The sequence below is a fragment of the Dermochelys coriacea genome, chromosome 2, assembly GCF_009764565.3.
Source record: "Dermochelys coriacea isolate rDerCor1 chromosome 2, rDerCor1.pri.v4, whole genome shotgun sequence".
Lineage (NCBI taxonomy): Eukaryota > Metazoa > Chordata > Testudines > Dermochelyidae > Dermochelys > Dermochelys coriacea.
Window position 1 is genome coordinate 98,350,803 of NC_050069.1, and position 22,146 is coordinate 98,372,948.

The following is a 22,146-nucleotide window of genomic DNA, read 5'->3' on the forward strand; positions in this document are numbered from 1 at the left end:
TTGCAACTCAAAAATGGCAAGCAATAAAAACATTCAAATTGATCTCATGCATTAGTCATCAGTGAGAACTGTCCTTTGGATCAAATTTTATTGGACAGCTGACAAAAGTTAATCTCTAAATCAAATGTTATTGAAGATCAAAATTGTTAATGTTGAACCCTCTGTGAAGGTTTCCAGTTGGGATTGTTCATTTTGTGAGTTTCTTAGTGAAGGGTAGAAAAAGTTCAGATGTCTGCTAGCTAGAGGTACATGTATGACTTAAAATTGTGCTCTGACGTAGGATAATCTCCTGCTTAGACTAGCTGCAGTTCAGGTCACATAGCAGGAGTAGGGAGGTGGGATAGAACAACTTTTATGGGGGGACAGCTACCTCATGTGCAGGCGTGTAGGAAGTGGATAGGCAGGTGTGAGAACTGGGGGGAGCCTTCACTCCTGACTCCAGCCATACTCCCACCCACCACTCAGATGCCAGACAGAATATGAGTCAATACAGAGCAGAAGCAATTTGCACTAGCTGTAAGTCTGGGGAAATCGGGGACCACAGTGTGACTTTCAGAGACTCACACAATGGATTCCATGGTCTGTTTCTTGGGCAAGGACACTACATCGTGCCCTTTATTCAGGGCCTGTGATGAAACCACAACATAGCTTTGTGATGTCAGACTGTATAACTTCTGAAGTGCTCATGAAAGTATAACCCCTGCAAGTGCCTGCTTGCAAAAAAATATAAGACTCATGAAAGGTACAAGCTCTAGTGATACGTATGGAGTATATCTACCCTGCAAAATTTGGTGCTTGCTTTTTTAGCATCAGTGCAGATACACCACTATTAGCAATGGTGAAGCAACGGCGCAGATTGGGCCAGGTGTTCTTCAGCATCATGTCATGAAAGCAGATTGTCATGATATGATGATTAAAATATCTGAGTTCAGTCTACCCTGGTGCTTACAATTCCTGGAAAGTTGGTACAAAATTTTCTTATATAGGGAATGATGAAATATTGCCATTATGGAAGTTAGAAGCTTCTCTAGCATTAATGGCAGGTCAATGGGAGACACTCAAGGACCACATTTTAAAAGAGTGAAGGCACAAGTGTTATAATTGTGTATGCAAACTGTTCACAGGAAAGCTAGTTGTGTGTGTCAATGCATTGCTTATGAGGGCTATAAGCTCTGTTAGCATAGTTATAACTGTAGAGTTTTGTAGTAACTTTTACTTTAAAAAGTAGAATATACATGGAATTTACTAGCTAATCATTACTTTTTGTTTCCCATATAGCACCCTGATAAGAAATGGTCTTCACTGTTTTGACAATTTCTGTAATAGAAATCCATAACCTGTTTAAGTTCACACAAAAATAGTAAAAAACAGGCAGACATGGAGCAGGATGGGAGGGACATGAATGATTTACTGATTTTTTTTTAAAAAAACAGACAAATGAGGAAATATGTAAAAAATCTTGAGAGAGTTGAGGGTGAAGCATATAGTTTATTTTTATTGTTCAACTATAGTTAACTTTAAAAAAAGTTAGAACCTCAGAAAACTTGCACTTAAGATTCCAACACAACCTGAACGCTATCTCTCTTCCATTATTACTGAAGACATTTTTATCCCTGCTTACTCACTGCTTTTCCATGAATGGGACACAGATCTTTACTGTTCCTGCAAAATCTCTCTAAATAGTGGTGTAAGGCCTCTGAATACTTTGCGAGTCGTCTTGTGGTGCACAGGGTTTTATATGTTTTAGAAGCTTCCAGAAACCAGTCAGAGAGATCATATGTTTATAGCTAGGATTTGCATATTTGTGTACATTAGTAAATACAGTTATGAGGATTTCTTCATCTGGTTTCTTCATATTGTTATTGTGATAAAAGAGCAAAAGACACAAGTGGCCCTTGATCTTCAAAACCATAAAGAGGAGATATCTGACCCCTCACTACTCCACCCTCCTGATAAAAGCCAGAGATTACATCTCACATTTTAATCATCACAAATAGTCCAGGGTCAACCATCTCTCTGCCATTCATCATCCAGTATAAGTCACAGGACTCCAGTGAATTCCAGCTCAACCTTCTGATACAAATCAAAAACACCCTCTTGTGGGTACAAGTTAGCGACCTCTCCTGTCTACCCTATTCTTTGTGAGGAAATACAGGTTTTACAGTATAGCTTAGTAAGCCTATAATAACATGAATGCAAATTTGGGTAGAGTAAATGGCTGTAGCTTTTTTGTTTGGTGCACCCAGAAGACAATATTGTTATATTTCACCCTCTCAACATAGCAGACTTATGTTCATGGCAATTGGTAGTTTGTGCAGGATGGCAGGCAAGGGGGTACATCAACTAGGCAGCTGTTAAAGCTAATTGTCAATGTAATAGCTTTCAAAACATTAGTTTTTTAAATTAGCTATTTAGTCATGTAATATTGTCTTTAAGGGAAATATATTTTTAACCTTAGCACTATCATTCAGAAGTTTGTTTATTTTATCTGTGAACGCTGAAGAACCTGAAAGTGTGTTTGGAGACAATCATCCAGTGTTACTATTGATGTTAAATTTCAGTTGCCTGCTAAACTTGTACCCACAATTCTATTCTAGAGTTAACCACCAAGGGGGGAAGGGAAGAACACAACTTCGCTCCTCTGCTAAAAGCAGATGGAGAGCTCCCCCTCCTTTCTGGCTCATATAGGAAGAGGTCTCCATCCTGTTTCAAGCTGACTTAACTACTGGATGTAACCATAATATTCCTTAATCATTCATGAGTTCATATGGGATTTATAACAGCAGATTTGAAATATACTATATCAGGAAAATCATTCATTTTATGCACCAGACAGAGCACAAGAGTATTCCACCAAGACGAGCAGGCTTTTGACCGAGGTGAGTGGAAATACCTGTTGTTTATCTGAAAAATATTTGGATTTGGTCCCAACTATACTGAATGGGTCAGGGATTTACCATCTCTGATACTGCTCACCTTTCATCTAGGGACAAAGTGTTATTTGTGCTTTGGAAGCTGATGGCATTGGTATGTTTTGAAGCAGCTCTGACAAAGAATTCTGTTCTGCTAACAGATCACTCTCTTGATGGACTTTCTAAGGGCGTGTTTACACAGATACTTAGTATGCAGCAAGCTTGAGTTAAATATACAGTGCTCTAGCCTGCTGAGTACTAAGGGGCCATGTGGACCCTGCTGCTGTGCATTAAAAGTTCTTTAGTGCATTTTGCATTCTGCTCTTTCAAATATCAGTGGATGTTTTCTGTAATTTAAACAACTGCTAGTCTCATTTTGGTCAAACCCTCTATTTAATGTGTCCTAAGGCATCTTGAAAAGACTTCTGTCAATAAACAAATTCCATTTTTGTTCTTGAGTCATGGAATATTTTTATATGGAATAACCCCAAATTCAAAATTAGGGAAGAAATATCCTTCTATCTAGAGAAGGAGAACAAAGTTATATTATCTCTTGGTCATTTTATTATAAATAGCCAGGAGCTACAACTGTCTATATGACAAATATTTTTCTCTCTCTCTCTCTCTCTCTCATCTTATCTACTATGAACAACTGCATGATTAGATAAATGCTTGTGCTTGGATGGAAATAATGCAGATGTTATACTGCTAGAAGCCACTCCAAAATATACAGTGTCTAGGAGAGTTTAGGAATAGTTAAACTCTCACCTCACTTATCTGTTAACAAATAAAGTTTAAATTAAACAGGGAAAAAAGATAAAATTGGAAGGTGAGTAAGAATATTCCTTCCCTAGCATTTGGAAAATTTCCAGTTCACTAGCATCTGATCCAAAGCCTACTATTGTCAAATGATCAGACTGTTAATGCTCAGTCTTTTCCTAAAATAGGGTCCTAAACCAAGATAATGGGATGCAAGAGAAAATGTAAAAATCTAGATTTTCAGATAAGTTTTTAAAAAATCTGGAGTTCCAGACACATCAAGCCTTATATTTTAATCCACTTATTATTCCTATATATTAATATAAAATATATATTGAAGTGACACAGCCTTCACTCATATCTCGATCTCCAAAGCTTTGAAATCTATTTTCCAGATTCTGATCATTCTCCATCTTTTCCCTATGTGCTTAAAGTGTATTTCTAGATGTAACTCTAGAGAGTTTTACTGGAAAGTACAACTTGCCCAAAGGTTGGCCAATCTTAATATTATTATTTCAGAGAAGAAATTCACTTAATGGGAGAAACAATATAATAAATATAATATAATGTTAATGTCCTGTACATTAACATCTTTTACTGAGACAGATATGAAAACCATTTAAAATAGAAAAGAGAAATTATGGAAAAGTGTACTTTTGATCTCACCTCAAAAGCACACTTTAAATCTGTAATATATATGTACAGTATAATGCAAATTCTTCATAAATAACACTTCAGGGGTCAATTGTGCAATTTTACTGAGAACAGCAATTTTTTAGTAAAAAAAAAGTCATGAAACTTTCATTAAGCCTATCATAAACCTCTAACTTTCACATAAAATATTCTAAAAAAAATATTTTTTTACAATCTGCTAATGATGTGTGTCTCTTACATCGATAGCTTGGTTTTGTGCAGCAGGCTAAATCATCTGTCTACCCTGGGTTTGCACATACCTAAAACAAACAAGTAAATCAATCAGAGTTGTTTTTCCTGGTGTCTTCAAAACATAATCTAGCTTTAGTGCAGAATCATTCTTTGCTAGATCTGCCTCAAGGAGCATTATAATTAAAGACATACTTATCACTGCTGAGGGTATAGTAGGTATGTGTGTGGCACAGTGTGGAGTTCCATTTCTCAAGCTCAAAGGGACTTGTACTTTATTTTTTTGTTGCTTGTTCAAAATGTATATTATATTGATGCAATGCTGCAGAGTGTTTGGCAACGGGATCTAGTGTGCATTCCTGAATGACAAAAAAAAAAAAAAAAAAAAAGCCCAGCCTTTCTATATGCCTATGTGTAGACCACTCATGCCTATGGTTTTAGCACAATATGGACATGATTCTCAAACAAATACACACCTGAGTCACTTTAAATGTCTGAGCTTTTCAAATCATTTTAGCCATACTGGTTATATAGTTGTTTAATTTCAGTGGGTGTTCTGGTGGCTAAATGCCCTGCCTGGGTTGGAAAAATCTCAACCAAAGAGACTGATCGCTGAGTAAAGTTTCTCTTGTTTCTCCGTGTTTGCAGGCTCTGGTCCTCTCACAAGTGTACCCAACACTTTTTGGTGAATGTCAATTTTGACATGACTTTGTCCACATGCAAATAATGCAGGGACTTGCCTACCAAGGTGCACATGTGCCCTGATCAAGTGTAAAAATCCTGAAGCAGCTGCCCCAGTCTCAAAATGGACCCTCATCGTTATTTATTGAAAAGACAGTTGCACTTATTGTGCTAGGCGCAGTACAAACATAGGAGGGATGATCTCTGCCTTCAACAGTCACAGCCCAACTAGACGAGCCCGAGGGGAGGGCAAGGATTCTTTCCCTTTAGACGTTTTTAAGAGGCAAAATTAGCCCCCTGCCCGCCTCTTCCCGAGCCAGGCAATCCGTTTCGATTGCCCTGGGTCACAAAAAGGGCTGGGTGAGCCGAGGGCATCAGCTTCCCGAGCATCTTCTCCCGGGGGGCGGAGGTGGAGCGTGCCTGGCTGAGGTGCGGGGGAGAGAGCCAGGAGGTGGGACCGGCAGATGGTGCCTTCCCCGGCTGCTGAGGTGTGAGGAGGCGGCCCGCAGCCGGTGCCCAACCCCCCCCTCCCCCCGCAGCGCAGGCGGATGGTGCGGTCCGGACAGCTGTGGCGCTACCGCCGAGTGATGCGGGGGGGCGGCAGCAGCAGCAGGGGGAGCAAACAGCTGGCGGAAGCGCGAGGAGCCGGTCTCCGCTCCAGGCAGTAGCGGCGGCGGAGCAGAGCCGCTCGCGGCGGCCGCCGCTGCGGGGGCTCCGGGGCTGAGCGCAGCGCCCTGCTGGGAGCGGGCTGCAGCCGGGCAGCGCCAGCCGGGCGGGAGCGGGGAGCAGCCCGCTGCTGCCTGGATGCCAGAGGCTCCCCGGGAGCCGGCGGCCAGAGGCACCCCGGAGGAGGAGGAGGACGAGGCGCCTGGGCTGTGAGCGGAGGAAGCAGGCGGCACCGCTGGCCATGGCCTCCAACTTTAACGACATCGTCAAGCAGGGCTATGTGAAAATCCGCAGCAGGAAGCTGGGGGTGAGCCGGTTGCGTTCGTTCCCCCCCCCCCTTTCTCTCCGCCGCTCCCTGGCCCTTTCGGGGGTGGGCACCTACCCACACCTCCTCGCCGCGGCTGGCTGGCAGCATGCTGCCTGGGGCTTGCTCCCAGCTCCGCGGAGAGAGTGGCGGTGCTGGGGACAGTGGGGGGAAGCAGGGACCTGCAACTGCTGCCTGGACTTTGCTTTCCCTTCACTTAGGTGGGAGGAGGGCTTTGCGTTGGCTGTGTACCTTACAGACAGTCCCCCCCCCCACCCCCCCCGTGAAGGCACCGTTTCCCCTGTTTTCCTTGTTTGGCTAATAGAGGTGATTGGGCTTTGTACTTTGAGGGGAGCCTCTTCTTCCCTGTCGCGGCGTCTCAAGCTGGTGAGGAAATTTCCCTTTGGGTGTTTCTTCCCCCCCCCCCCTCCACTCCCCGTTTAAAGCTTCCACTTGAACCAGGTGGGCGGGGGAGCGGGGACAGTCTCTGCAAACTTTGGCCAGAGATCCCCCTTCCTCCGTTGGAGGAGGGTTGGCTCCAACAGAAGAAAATAATGGAAAGCCCGAGACTTTTGAAGGGCTCCATAGCAGCCTGGCAAACGAACTGAGGAAGCAGCGAAGATTGGTGCAGGAAGAATTATGGCTCGGGGCCGGAGGAGAGGAGCAAAGTAGCTGGTCTGGGGGGCTGGGAGGAGTGTAAGAAAATTGGGGGCGAGGGGAGTTGCATCTCGATGGGTAGACCGCGTGGAAGGGGAATTGAAAGACTGACAGACACAGGGGTTGACAACCGCCAGTGTGTGCAAATATACATATGCTAATGGCTAGGGAAAAAGTGGCCGAAACGGTGTAACCCAAAGTAGTCGGAGTCGCTTTCAAGAGCGTACACTAGACAGGTAATGCTTACTCTGCTTGTCCCCAAAAGCTTGCTCTGAAGGGCAGCGATTCAGCGACCTAGACAGACAGAAACATCAACAGAACGGACAGAACTTTCCAAACTTCAGACACTTCCAAACGCTTCAGAACTTTGCTTTCTCTCTGTGTGTGTGTGTGTGTGTCTTGCGGGTGCTGGAGCAATGCGAATTGGAAGGCCCTAATGAACCCCAGCCGAAATCATGATTAGTTGGCTTTTGTTTGAATGCATGAGCCAGAAGAGCTTTTCTGATTTTATTAGGAAGTTGTTCAGGGAGAACATTGCCAGTTTAAGCAGTGTGATTAGTCCCCCATCCAGGAGTTCCTTCAGTTCCCACACGTGTTTGTAGACAGGCAGGTGTTTGGAGTAAAGGGAAAGGGGTTCAATTGGTAGTACCGGTGCTTGTTTGCTGCTGAGAGAGGCTCCTCCTGAGAACAAGGTGCACACAACGTGCTGAGAAGGGGCAGCAACGATTCTGGTCTCCGCTCCTTAGGTGCAACGAAGAATGAACTTCTCCATTGACTCCAGTGAGGTGAGCTCGAATCCACACCCGAGTGAGTCAGAGCAGAATCCCACTAGGTGCTCAGAAGCGACACTATAGTGGAGCCTCCCGCGTAATGGGCTGTTTAGTCAGGAAGGCGAAAGGAATTTAAACCAAGCAGGCGGTGTTTCGGCTGCGGAGCCGGCTTTGCATCAGACAGGCAGTCGCAGCAGAGGGCAGGGAGGAAGGTGCAGTCTCAGGCTCCAGCTCTCATGTCAAGGGCTTTTTCTCGAAAGCATGAGCCGCGTTTCTCTCTCGTATTTCCCTCTCCCCGACCCCAAAGCCGGATAAGGAAGAGGCCGTTTGAAATCTGCAATTCTACAAGTAACTGGGAGTTTATCGCAGAGCTAATCTCTCTCTTTCCCCCTCCCCCCGGATGCGATGCTTAGCTTGCAGACGTGGTGTACAGGACAATGGAAATAATCATAAATTGAGAGGGAGAGGGGTAGCTCAGAGGTTTGAGCATTGGCCTGGCCATTTAGGGATCTGGGGCAAATATTGGGGATTGGCCCTGCTTTGAACAGGGGGTTGGACTAGATGACCTCCCGAGGTCCCTTCCAACCCTGGTATTCTGTGGTTCTGTGACCCTTGGAACACTTTTCTGTCTTGACAGGGATGTTGGTTCCCAAAGGACACGGCAGAGTTTGGTTGGAATCGCACCTACCGCCGACTCCCGTGGCCTTCAGATGGGAAATGTTAGGGAAATGATTTGAAGTACAGCGAGCAATGACGCCTCCCCCCCCACCCCTCTTCCAAAAATCGTGATTTTCAGGGTCGAGCGTTAGTTGGTGTCAGGAAGCTATCTCTGAACCTTGTGGCGTCTGTTAACCCCTTAGTTCCTGAGTCAGTAGTGGTATTATGGGGGCCCGATCCAAAGCAATGAAAAGATTTGAATCCGGGCAGTATCACAGCACGTTAGGGCTCTTAATTGGAGGCAGAATTGTCTTGTTGACTTACCTTCCGAAAATAATTGGCCGTACCTCTAAATATGTACGAATTAAAGGAAGAGTATATGCAGTAAACATACAATGGCTGCATATTAGCAGGCATCGCACAAGGTTAATGTAAACGTCCACAGGTGACATATATGAAGACAGTAATTTCATCATGGCATAGCTTATATGGTTGAAGTTCTTTTAGAGCTGTAAATCTGACTTGTGGCTGATAACAATAGAATGCTCTTCAAAACTACACGTTATTCATGGTAGCTGGGCTGGTGTGCTGCAGAAGGCAGACTAGACCATCTCTGTAGTCTCTCTGGAAAATTGTCTCCTGTTGAAAAGATGTAGGGCGTGAGAGTTCAGATTTCACAACCTCAGGTAGATGTTGGTATAAGCGTATATGCGGAAAGCAGGGATGCAGATGTGAGTAAACCAAATATATCGCATAAAATGTACAAATGCATATTATTGTGTAAAAAAAAAAAAATAGCATCAAAAATCATGAGAAGCTGTGGTTGAAATGTATGAATGTGTGTGTATTTGTCTATAGCTATTCAGATCCTATCCTGCCTGAATTTTCTAAATGAATGCAAATTTTATTCAGAAAATGAAACAGTAAAGATTCTTTCCTTATATAAAAGTATATTTCCAAATGAATGAGAGAGTCTGACTGTTGTATTTTACAGTTAAGCCTTAAAAAAGTATACTAAAGCCTGTCTTCCTGTAGGTGAATAAATCCTCTTTAGGGGACGTAATAACATGAATTTTCTTATCATCCACGAAAATAATGAAATAGAGGGTCTGTATGTTGGAACTTGTTGCCTAGATAATTCTGAAATATGTAAAGAGCATTTTTATCTCATTAGGGTATTTCTTAAATTTATTTAATTTCCCTAAAATTTACATACATTAATTTTTTATTATAATGATGTAAATTCTAAGAATATTTTCCTGTGGCCTGTAAAAGTAGATCAGAACTGGGAGAGCCCAGATGGCTAATACCACTTTAATGCCAAACCTGGGCTATAAAACAACTTCTACCCTCTAGGCAGGTGGCCAACCCATTACAAAGGTTCTTCCAGTGCTTTTGCTATATTCAGTCTTGTTTTATGACTGAGTGAGCCCTGGCTGGGAACCAAACTAAAGATATTGTGATCTAATGCAACCTGTGGAGTGACAGTCTGATGTTCAGGTGGGTGAAACAGTGCTATAGTACAAACAGAGGAAGTGTAATTCGTTTTTGAGAAATAAATTAATCTTAGGTTTGGAGTGAAATTTTGGTAGAATATGTAGTTTCTGGAAACTAAAGCCATCTTATCACATCTCATGAATTTCACAATTCTTAGAAGAAAAATGTCTCTTTATGAGTGCTTTATTATAAAATATGATGCATGAATCACTATTTTATTAAAAGTATATTTTGGTTTAATTCTTAATGCCATGTAGTCCATTGGTTAATCCCTCTCTACACAGGAATATAGTTGAACTTCAATTTCAATATAGGAAGTTCTCCCTTTGTTTAACATTCTCAATAGCAGCATCCGTTTTTAAGTTGTGATTATTATACAAGTATATTCTACTCTTTTTCAGGGAAAGTAGGAGAATTATTATTCCTTGCAATCAACTGTAGCAATGGGTTAACGATTTCATACCAAAATGATTATTTCGGATTAAAAAAAGGAGCCCAAGTGCTGATGGAAATAAATGACAAAACATCTTACCAGACTTGATAATGACTTGTTTCACAGTGGGCCTATGTGATGTACTGATTATCTTTATTTTGTTGTCTCTTCGCCTCCTCCCACCCCCTTAACCATGCACCAGTCTAACACTAGGCTTGCATCTTAATGGGTTTGTGTGTACTCTTTTGCCATCCAGCAATTTTCAAAGTGACCCCATTGTGTACACTATTTCTTTACACACTGGTAAAAATAGCTCCTTTTGATCCAGAATTGGAGACAATAATATCACAGAGAGAAACCTTACTTGCAATTCTGTTTTTGTCAAAATCTGTCAGCTGCCACCATTGGGAATATAATTGAAGCTGCTGCAGAAGCAGCAGGATGTGGAAGAAATTTACCCAACTAGTTTAACTAGGGTGACCAGACAGCAACTGTGAAAAATTGGGACTGGGGTGAAGGGTAATAGGAGTCTATATTAGAAAAAGACCCCAAAATCAGTACTGTCCTTATAAAATGAGGACTTCTGGTCACCCTAAATTTAACCCACCAAGACTCTAGTACTTTCATTGATTTAAACATTTTAAAAAGGTACACAAAGTATTTTAGGATGCCCATCAACTTGAAATACAGTCTATTAAAGTCTGTGCATGAAAATATCCTAAATATATGCACATCAATTACAGTCTTTTATAAATATCTGAACTCCCACAAATTTTGGAATCTATAGTCAGTAAGGATAATACTTGTAATTAAAGCATTTTTTTTAAAGATCTGGATTCCCAGTGGCCTAAATATGAGTGTCTTTTCAACTTTCTAACATTACCACTGTGTTTGATATTTTGCATTTCCCTAATATTACATAAAGGAAATACCTCATTCTGCAGCCGTTACATTTGAACTGTGTGACCCTCTTTTGAAATAACTTTAATTGTAATGTGGTGTGCTGTTCAGATCATAATAGTCATTTGTGTGGTGTGGAATAGTACTATGCTGCCTTTGTTCTTTTTGAATCTTTCATATTTGTGTTGCATTAAAATTCATCTGACACAATTTTACACCATACTAGTTGTGCTCACAGGCTGCAACTTCCTTGTAAGAGATAGGAATCCTTTTATTGTCTTCTAATATCCTGAGCTGCAAAGATTTCATGCATTGTTGAAGTGCTGTTTCTAAGAGGGGAAAACAATTTGATGTCACGTTAAATAGTCTAATTAAAAGGACTATTGTATCAAAACAGTTTTGTTTTGATCCATTTCAACCTCTTTGGTCACAACATTTATTTTATTTATTGCGCACTTTGACCACAGAACGAAAGAATTCTGTTTAATAGAAATTTTCATTGTTTGTGAATATATATTTATGCCTTTCCACGTTGTGAGCAGAATTATTTGCTGAGTGGTTCATTTTGTGCTCTAATGCTGTTATCCAAAGAGGAAAATTGTACCTGCCAGTCGGCCGTGATTTAGTAATAAATAACACGTTGCTGTTAGTCACTAAATGAAAAGTTTTATCATATAGCAAACTATTTTTAACCATGTAGTAAATCATTATAGGTAACTTGTTTCTGAAGACAAGCACACTGCTTCTCCTGTTTGATTGATTTAGGACAGAGTTAGCATTATTGTGAACGTGAACTAAGCTGCAGTCTGGGGTTCCTCTTGAAACTGCAGTAAATACCTTGCAACATGTTAATATTTAAATTACAATCTGGCTAAGAATAAGTCAAGAAAATGTGCAATGCTTTAGCTTGTATTGATTGAGAACAAAAGCTCTGTTTTAACTGGAGGGGTTATGATGGGCATAATGGATGGTCTTTCACCTGGTTAGATTGTGGTAACTTATTATGAACAAAAGCAGCAACTTGATATTAGGTGGAATGGGCTGTCTTGAATATTTTCTTTCCGTAGTTTACCCTATATTTTCTGTTACATTTGCTCAAGGTCTTTGAAGGAATTCACGATGGCGCCTATGATGTCATCATCATCCTTTGTGAAATTGACTTATTTCAGTGCATGAAAACAATTAATATGAGTGCTTTTAACATAATTTCTGTTTATAATGTGCTCTATTTAATATTAATGAATCTTCAGACCCTCAGCATTCATAAGTCTAATTTTGTGTGAAGGAACTTCTATTATAGTCACACCACTTCAAGACAGTCCAAGATGTGGCATTAAAAGGATTTACACACTATTTACATTCATGTTACATACTTTGTGCTTGGCCTTAAGTGGCAGTTTCTTTCCTGAGAAGATTATGTGCATTGCCTCCATGTTACTGCAGGTTATGGGAACTACAACATTTTCTCTCATGTAATACCATTGGTTTCAAAGGGATTACTCCTCAAGTGTAACGATTACTCATGGAATAAGGGTTTGTGGAATTGAGCCCTTCATCATGCCAGCGATCAGGCAATAAATTTTTATCTGATTTTAGCAGTTAGTATGCCTTCACTCTAAATTAATGGCCCTACTGAGCCACTAGTTAACGGTCTGTTGTTTTTGTCCTATTATGAGCATTAAGGGCCTGATTCACAGTCCATTGAATTCAGTTTGTTTAATCCCATTGACTTCAGTGGTCTTTGGGCCAGGTCCTTAGAGGAAAATTAGTAAACTGCATACAATCTGAATTTTCTTGTTTTTATAAAAAAACCAAAAACAAACAAAAACCCTACAACCTGTACTCCTATGAATAGTCCTTCTCATGAATAATTGTGGCAGGATCATGACCTACTTGTTTATGATTGAAATGTATAATAAGTAATTGTGCTCGTCAGGAGTTCAAATAGTGAGTTGCATTTGACCTTTTAAAAAATTCTTCTTCTGTTTTAATTCATCATAGATTGTCACCTGTGCCTTCACAATGTGTTCTGTGGGTTGCCTAGCAACAACAAATTTTTGCTCACATTAGTTACACTTTAGTTTTTATATATATAAAACCTAGAAAATTCTAAGATGCACAGAGTAAGATGCTATCATTTTTTGTAAAAGATGAGCAATGTTTCTGAGACTGTCATACGTTGTAAAGTTTGTGTACTATTCTGAATTTGACAAAACAAGCTATTAATTCAAACACTTTCCACAAATGTCAGAATTTAGCTGACATATTTGTAAGCAGACATACCGAGCTCTGTAAAATATCTTTTTTAGATATTTGAAGTAAATAACACTCCAGTTTGTGGCAATTTATTGATATTGATTTAGATTGCTGGGCACTTCCTGAATTGAAACATGTTTCTGAAACAAAATTATGGTATTTTCCTTTACACTGTAATCTTTTAAACATTTTTAAATACACCATGTCAATCTCTGCAGCATATCATGCAGCTCTAATATCCAGAGCTATGTCCGACTTATGTTAACATTTTAATCTGTTGCAAACCTGTACTTCCAGATAAAATATATATAGTTTGGCTGTGTTTGCTCTGGTCTTTGAAGATTCAGCAATTTTTAAAGGGTACTTTATTAAAATGTTGTGTGGGAAGTTTGTTCGAAATGGGCTAATAGTGCACCTTCTACTCACCCGAGTCAAGCCTGTTTGCATGAGTAAAGGTTACTAGAATCTGGCTGTTGGTGCTTATCTGCCATATAAAATTTCTCACAGGTACTAATTTGAAATGTTTTAGGAATGTCATGTTAAAATAAAGACACTAACACAGTTCAGACATCTGTTCTCTTTATTTTGCTGCTAACAGATAATGAATGTTAAATAGATGTCCCTTTCAATGATTCATCGTTAATTAAAATGTATAAGCATATGTCACCGTGTCTCAGTGGGTCACAGCTGAGAATACCAGATTCCGGACAAACTGCTGAGAATTAGGGCAGACCCACTCTAAGCTAGTGGCTATTCTTCTATAAGATAGATCCAGCCAGTAACAAAAGTAAACTTTTGTCTCACCACTCTTGTTAACAAGAACTCAGAAATGCAGTCGTCTTAGGTATCCCAGCCCTTATTTCGTCAGGCAGACACTAGACTAGACTTTATGATGAGAGGTTATTTAAAACCAGTTTTTAATCAAACAAAGGGTTCTTCTGATATCGGAAGATCACCCACCTACCCAGGTCAATATATAACTCAGACCTTACTTAATAATCATGCTGTTGAAAATCCTTTTATCTAATATTTAAAGGTTTATTTATAAGTGAAAAGAATGAGAGATTTAAAATGGTCAAAGAAATAAATTACAAGAACTCTGCAATGATTGTATATATCAGGTTGGAAGCAGTGATGTTACAGACTGATGGCTTGTAGTTTCTGGTAACTTCCAAAAGATTGGAATGTCATCAGTCAATTGGTTGGACTTGCATTTAGTGTAAGTCCATAGTCCAGAGATCAGAGCAGGAAAGAGGCAACATAGAGATGCTTCCAGGGTCTTTTACATTTTCTCTCATATGGTAGGAGTGCTCTCAGTCTTAAGCCTTGTCTACACTGGCAAGTTTATGCACAGTAAAGCATTTCTGCATTGTAACTCATGAGGTATAACACTGTCAAGTCACTTAGTGCACAGAAACTGTGCAGTTGCAGTGCTGTAAAAAGCCACCCTGATGAGAGGCATACAGCCAGGCCTACAGCACCATGGTGCCAGTATAGCTGTAAGCAGGGGAATGGTCCTGCTATTGTGGGGAACTTTCCAGGCTTATACACTACCCTGGTGAAGTGGGCTAGCGAAAGGATCCGAGTCCTTGCACCCACTTCCTTTACCCAGAGGCCTGCCTGACCTCAAGGACTCCCCTTCCACTCTGTGTGGCAGAGTCCTTGTAATCCCAACAAGGCTAGGCCCTGAATTCCTGGGGGTCTCGACCCCCAGCTTGTTATGGTCACTTAGGGCAGGGGCTAAGATGTTCCCACTCTGGGGTGCTCTCTTTGCACTGGACCCTTTCCTGACCCACTGATCACTACATACAGTTCAAATACAATTTATTGAACAGCAATCAATTAAAAATATAGAAAAGGTTAAAAGAAAACATGTCGCCCCACTCTGTGGCACGGGGACATCACAACCAGCATCTCTGGAATGTAAGGGAAGTTCAGTCTGTTCCTCACAAGCCCCAGGCCTCCTTCTCAGGCCCTGGCTGTGCTGCAGGGATTCTGCAGGTCGGACATTTGCTCTGGCGGTGGCCATAAGCTCTCGGGCTTTAGGTGGCAGGACCCTTCTTCCCAGCATTGACCCTGTCGCGTTGGGATTATGATCCCCCTCCAAGCCTGGCCTGAAAGGCATCCTGGCAGGGGACGTCTCCCTGCGCTGGGCCCACTGCCCAAGGTCCCCCTCACTCTTCCCAGCTGCTCACCACACCCGGCTCGGGACTGTTCCAGCCCCAGCTCCATTCTGCCACCAGTTTCCTGGGCTGCTTCTCTGGCTCTGGTTGCTGCAGATCTCCTCCTAGCACAGGTCTGCTCTGTGGGCTGCTTCTGTGACTGTGCTCCCAGCACTGACCTGCTTCCTAGGCTGCTTTTCTGGCCCTAGCTCAGCTTGGGCCCTGCTTTCTCCTTAGCTCGGCCCCACTCAGTCTGATCCAGGCAATTCCAGCTCATGTGGAGGATGGGCCCTCCCAGGCCTCCCGACTCCCTGATTAGCCTGCCCACCCTGTCAATCAGGCTGACCTGGAGCATTGGCCTCTCCCCATTGTTCCTCGGGACTGTCAGTCTCAGGGTCCTGACTTTCCATCGACTCTTCCCCTTTCTTTGGTACTGGGAGCTAAACAACCAAAACACCCCCACTGAGTTTTAGTAAAGGGACAATAATTCCCTTGCATTCCCCCTTGCTAAAATTCTACCACAGCCACGATATTCACACTGGTACATCCGGCCCCATATTAACAATATATACCCACATCATGTCACAGTAAAAACCTAACAACAATTATCAAAAACATTTAACATTCTACATATAGTTCCTCATAATACTACATATTTAATATTCACTAAAACACTACATAGAACCAATAACAATCATTTCTAAGTTTAACAGGCACCCTTAGTCCCGTAGTAGTTCTCTGGGACTTTCTTCGGACTCATGGTTCATTTTTCTCTTCCCCTGTCTCCAGGTAACACCAGGTCAATTTGAGAGATTTGGCCATTTTCGTCAGGATTTGGGTTTGCCCCATTGGTTTCACTCTCCTCGGGAAATGCTGCTCTTATGAGCCTTGGTCAGACTAAAAGTCCAATGTTTTTAACTGGTCCCTATGTACTACTCTCTCAGGACCTCCTTGTTCATGCTGGATAGTGTAAACTGGCAGTTTGGGATTGTTGTAGATGACCACAGAGTGTGGGGATTTGGCTCCTATTTGTCATGTATTTTATTTCTTCTCTGGCGTCCATGGCTACGAACTGGTACACAGTTGCTAGGTCTGATGAGAGCCCCACTGGACTTGTGATTATAAGTCCTTTTCCTATTTTGGGCTGCCTTTAATTGTATGGAGGGCAACTTCGCTGGCTGTCTTTGGCCTGTCAGGGACACCTTTGACCTAGTCATCAAAATTGGTCACCTCATCCTTAGACTTCTTGATGCATCTTTGGCAATGCCCTTTAAGTTAGCCACCCGTGTAGGAATCAGTCCTTGGCATGCTGCTTGAACAGGAACTGGCAGTCTCCCACCACATCTTTCTTGAGGAAAGGTAACTCGTCCTCCTCTCTTCCTCCTTGTCTCCCGCAGCTCATTTCCATTCTCTTCAAATGTTACCTTCATCTGAGGAACCACTCCCTCAGGCCAGTGTACCTCTGAAGTTCTGTTTTGAGGATGCATCTCCATAGCCTTCAAACTTGAGTTTAGAAGACTCACTGGTACTCTTCCTTTGATGGCATTAGTCAGTACATTGGCTGGCAAGAGCCTATTAGGTAGGTTTATCCCAGACATAGGCTATACAAGAGCTTGATATCTATTGGTATTTCCTGGTACCCAGCAGTATTTATCAAGGATCTTCCCTCTCTGAGGAGGAATAACAGTCTTCTGTTTTTTTTGCCCACTTTAACATTTCCATTCTGCCCCGCAGGGCCCAGTGAATGGTTTTGTCTCTCTGCTCAAGCCAGTCCTCTACTCAGCACAGCATTCTTCTTAGAGTGCCCATGATGGTTCACCCTCCTGGTTCCTTCTGCTGGCAACAGTAGCTCCTTCAGCTTGCTAAAGATGTTCATCCCTAGAATCCCTGGGATTCCTTCTCCCATATGGTTCCCTTCAGAGGCTTTGTCTTTCAGGATGAAGACGCATTTCCCTGGCAGCATCTGGCCCATGTAGTCTGCTTCAAAACATCCCACCACTGGGATTGCCAGTCCATTAACTGCTGTTAGATGTACAAACTGTGTGCTGTGCATGGTCAGCTCCTTGTCTTTCAAATATTTCTGAAAATGTGACTCAGTAATGGTGGTGACTTCTGAGCTAGTATCTAACAAACACCTGGTCTTCACCCCTGGTATAGTACATCAGCAGTTAGTCTCCAAATGCTCACTTACAGAGGTCGCTTGATATGCTGGTACCACCCGTGTTCCTTTCAACACTGTATGCAGAGTGATTTTTCCATGAAGGACAGGCCTAGGAATCCTTCTGCCACTGCTTGGCCTTCTACTGTAGATGGACCACTCACTCCTGGTGCCCCACTGGTTTCCAGTGCCTGAGACTCTGTTCTCCTTCTCCATGGACATTGTCCCCTAGTATGCCCTGGCCTTTTACAAGTGTAACAAATGTATCTTCCCAGCTCATCCTTCATGGGGATTGTCGGGATCCCAGTGCCCTTGGATACTTTGGCATAGTAATGGGATTTTTTTTTTCTTTCGCCAATTCAGTCGTCATTTTCAGCATCTCTTCCTGTTGGACTGCCAGTTTTTGGACAGCATCACTTTTTCCATTGTTAAATGTGTTCGGGGCAGGGTATTTTTCACAGCAGTTGCATTCACTTGGCCCCCACTTCTTCATGTACAGCCACAGGTTAGACATGGCTATTTCTTCCACAGGAACTTCCTCTTTCTTCTGACCACATAATGACAGTTTGCATGAGTTCAGGCTCTTCCTTCAACCTTCTTTTCATTTAACCATGGAGGGAATCGTCCCGGAGCCCAGTGCCAACTGCGGTTTCAGAATCGTATCTGGAACTCATTGAAGGTCTCACCACTCCGCTTTGCTCATTCTCTCCTGGAGGTCATACATGTACGCCCGGATAGTTTCTCCTGCTTTCTCTCAAAGAACTCCTTTAGTCGGGTTCCAATAGATACCTTGTCTCCATACTCTTCTAGGAGGACTTCAAATACCTTTTCCACATCTTTCTTGTCTGCCATTGCCATGAACTTTACTATGGCCTTGAGGTGTTCCTCTGTGAAGTCCACACAATCTTCTTCAGGTACTCTTAGCACACGCAGAGCCGCCTTCAGAGACTTGACACACTCCTCTACTGTGTAACGTCTCCTGGTCTTGTTGGGAAGCCACCAAACTCTGTGACCTTCTGCTCCCTTGGGACATAAATAGTAGGGGAGTTCTTAGCTTTTTCTGCCTGTTGGTCTATTACTGCCTTAGCCAATGATAAGGCTTCTCTCTGTCCTGTTCTAGCTTGTTGTAATGCCTCAGCTTGGTCCGATGATCTGCACTAAAGTTCAGCAAACTGGGCCCGTAGTTCTTCAATTTCAGCCATGGTAAAGTTCTTGACCAGGCCTAGACAGTGCTACCAGTTCAACCAGTAAACCAGTGGGATAGTATCCTGTTCGTGACACCAATTATGTAATCGGGGGGAATGGTCCCGCTATTGTGGGGAACTTTCCTGGCTTATACACTACCCCAGTGAAGTGGGCTAGTGAAAGGATCTGACTCCTCACTCCCACTGCCTTTACCCAGAGGCCTGCCTGACATCAAGGGCTCCCCTTCCACTCTGTGTGGCAGAGTCCTCATAACCCCAACAAGGCTGGGCCCAGAATTCCTGGGGGGCTTGACCCCCAGCTTGTCATGGTCACTTACGGCAGGGGCTGGGGTGCTCCCTCTGCACTGGATGTTTCCCTGACCCAATGACCATTGCATGCAGTTCAAAGCAAATACAGTTTATTAAACAGCAATCAATTTTTTAAAAAAAATACAAAAAAATGGGGAAGGTTAAAGGAAAACCCACCACCCTGCTCTGGGGCATGGGGACATCACAACCAGCATCTCTGGAATGTAAGGGCAGATCGGTCTGTTCCTCACGAGTCTCAGGTCTCCTTCTCAGGCCCTGGCTGTGCCGCAGGGATGCTGCGGGTCGGATACTTGCTCTGGCGGTGGCCACATGCTCTTTAGGTGGCAGGACCATTCTTCCCAGCATCAGGGTTACAATCCCCCTCTAACTCTGGCCTGCCAGGCGTCTTGGCCTGGGGCGTCTCCCTGAGCTGGGCCTGCTGCCCAATTATCCCCCTCGCTGTTCCCAGCTGCTCACCACACCCAGCTCCGGACTGCCCCAGCTCCAGGTCTAGCTCCACCAGTCTGCCTCAGCTCCAGTTCCACTCTGCCTCAGCACGGCTGCTGCTGCTCTGCCCCCAGATCCTTGGGCTGCTTTTCTGGCCCCTCTGGCTCTGGCTCTGGTTGCTGCAGCCTTGCTCCCAGCACTGGTCTGCTCTGTGGGCTGCTTCTGTGACTGTGCTCCCAGCACTGACCTGCTTCCTGGGCTGCTTTTCTGGCAAGTCTTTGGCTGGCACAGCTCTGCTTCCCAGCTCATCTTGGGCTCCTGATTTCTCCTTAACTCAGTCCCACTCTGTCTGACCCAGACAATTCCATCTCACATGGAGGACGGGATTCTCCTAGCCTCCTGACTCCCTGATTAGCCTGCCCACCCTGTCAATCAGGCTGACCTGGAGCATTGGCCTCTCCCCATTGTTCCTGGGGACTGTCAGTCTCAGGGTCCTGATTTCCCATTAACCCTTTCCCTTTCTTTTGGTACTGGGAGCTAGCCAACCAAAACACCCCCACTGAGTTTTAGTAAGGGGACAACAGTTCCTTTACATAGACATCCTGATTGATTACAATGCTGCGATTGGCCTCTGGGAGATGTCCTACAATGCCTGTTCTCACCTCTCTGGTCATTGGTTTGAACTCTACTGCCCTGCCCTGAGATGACGAACCATGTGGCCCACCCCTTAAATTCCTTGGAAATTTTGAAAGTTTTTTGAAAATTTTGAAATTTTGAACTCTGCACATCTTTCCAGGTGACCATCCCTGCTCCATGCACCAGGTGATCCCCCACTTGGAGCAATGCCAAGCTGCTGGACCTCATTAGCATTTGGGAAGAGGAGGCTCTCCAGTTCCAGCTGCGCTCCAGCCATAGGAATTATGATACCTATGGACAGATTTCATGACCATGATAGAAAGGGCCCATGATCGGGACACACTGCAGTGCAGGGTCAAAGTGAAGGAGCTGTGGAACGCCTACCACAAGGTGCGGGAGGCAAACTGCTGCTCTGGCGCCCCAAGAGCCCCTGGTTCTACAAAAAGATGCAATACTCGGTGGTGACCCCACCTCCACTGCAAAGGCTGTTGTGGATACTTCGGTGGCTCATGTGACAGTCAGAGGGGACCAAGCCAGGAGGAGGAAATCTTGGATGAGGATGTGGAGGGGGAGGGGGACCTACAGGCAAAGAATGGGTCAGAGATGCATGCAGCCCAAAGTTTTTGTCTACCCTGGAGGAGGCTAGCCAGTCGCAGCTGTCAGATCTTGGTGAAGCACAAATGGGAGAGGAGGCCCCTGGTAAGTGGCTTTGATTTTGGGAATCTATCGAAGTGAGTTGTTGGGGTCAGGAGGGTTGCAGGAAGCAGGCTTGTGTCTGTATGATGCACGTACTACCACATGCCTAGTCTGAGTGGTGGAACAGGGCGTTGATTGACTCCCTAACTTCATGGGAATCTGCCTCAGATCTCCAGAAAACTCTCATGGCGATTATTGGGCAATCCGCTGCTGCAGGTTCTTTGGCAGAGCTGCTTTGTTTCTTGCCCCTTTAAAGGTAAATTTCCCACTCCACTCTGACATCATGAAGGGGACACACACACACACACACACACACATTGTCACACACAGGCGAGCTGTATAAGGACCAGGGTGGAAATCACCATCTTGGAGAAGACCCTCTCTTGATTCCCTGCTCACCCTTAGCAGCGAGATATCTTGCATAATGAACACATCCTGTGAAAAATGTGGGGACAGTAATGATTATAAGGCCCGTCCCCTCACAGTGCTGGCTCTCCCCAAGAGCCACATGCCCAGTGTACAGTACGGTCCTGGAACATTAATTTCCCCTGCCCCTGTGGTTACTCACCATTTTGGGGGTCTTGTGGCTCATGTGTGCTTGCCTGGGGTCAGCCAGTTAGTGACAGGTATGTGAATAGTGGCTATGTTTTAAATCAGTGGTCTGTGTTGCAAACAATACTGCTTCTGTAAAATGTTGCATTTTGGCTTCACAGATATGATCTTGGGAGCCCAATCTCCCTCTTTATCGCTGGCTGAACGGCTGTGCAGAATTAGAAAGTGGCCACAACGAACTAAAGAGGACTTTCTGCGTGTTATGCTCTCTGTAGCTGAAATACAAGAATTGAAAGAGTGGCGGGACAGCGAGAAGAGGGACTGAAAGAAGAATGCGGCACACCAGAATGAAGCCAAGGAGCGGCTCTTAAACATTATGGAGTGCCAAGCGGACATGCTCCAGGCACTACTAGCACTGCAAACGGAGCAGCTCTGCACCTGCCCTCCTCTGCAGTCACTGTTGCAAAACTCTTTTACATGCGCCCTCCCAGACACCGCCAACACACTCTTATCAACCTCCTGGTTCTAGTCTGTACCCACTGCATTCCACAACTCCCCATCACAGTCCAGCACTGCAGACTCCAAGTACTCGCTGCACTCAACACTCATCCCTCTGCAATTGAGCCCT

At 43.8% G+C, this 22,146-nt stretch overlaps 1 protein-coding gene across 3 annotated transcripts in view; it reads left to right on the plus strand.

Moving 5' to 3' along the window:
* The first annotated feature begins 5,929 nt into the window (after positions 1 to 5,929).
* DOK6 (docking protein 6) overlaps positions 5,930 to 22,146 on the plus strand; it is a 439,116-nt gene continuing 422,899 nt past the window's right edge. For all 3 annotated transcript variants that reach the window (XR_006278942.1, XM_038391994.2, XM_038391991.2), the window contains exon 1: positions 5,930 to 6,207. Coding sequence is in view for 2 of the 3 variants with exons in the window: in XM_038391994.2 (XP_038247922.1) it covers positions 6,142 to 6,207 (66 nt within the window). In the remaining variant the exon portion in view is untranslated. The remainder of the gene's footprint in view (positions 6,208 to 22,146) is intronic.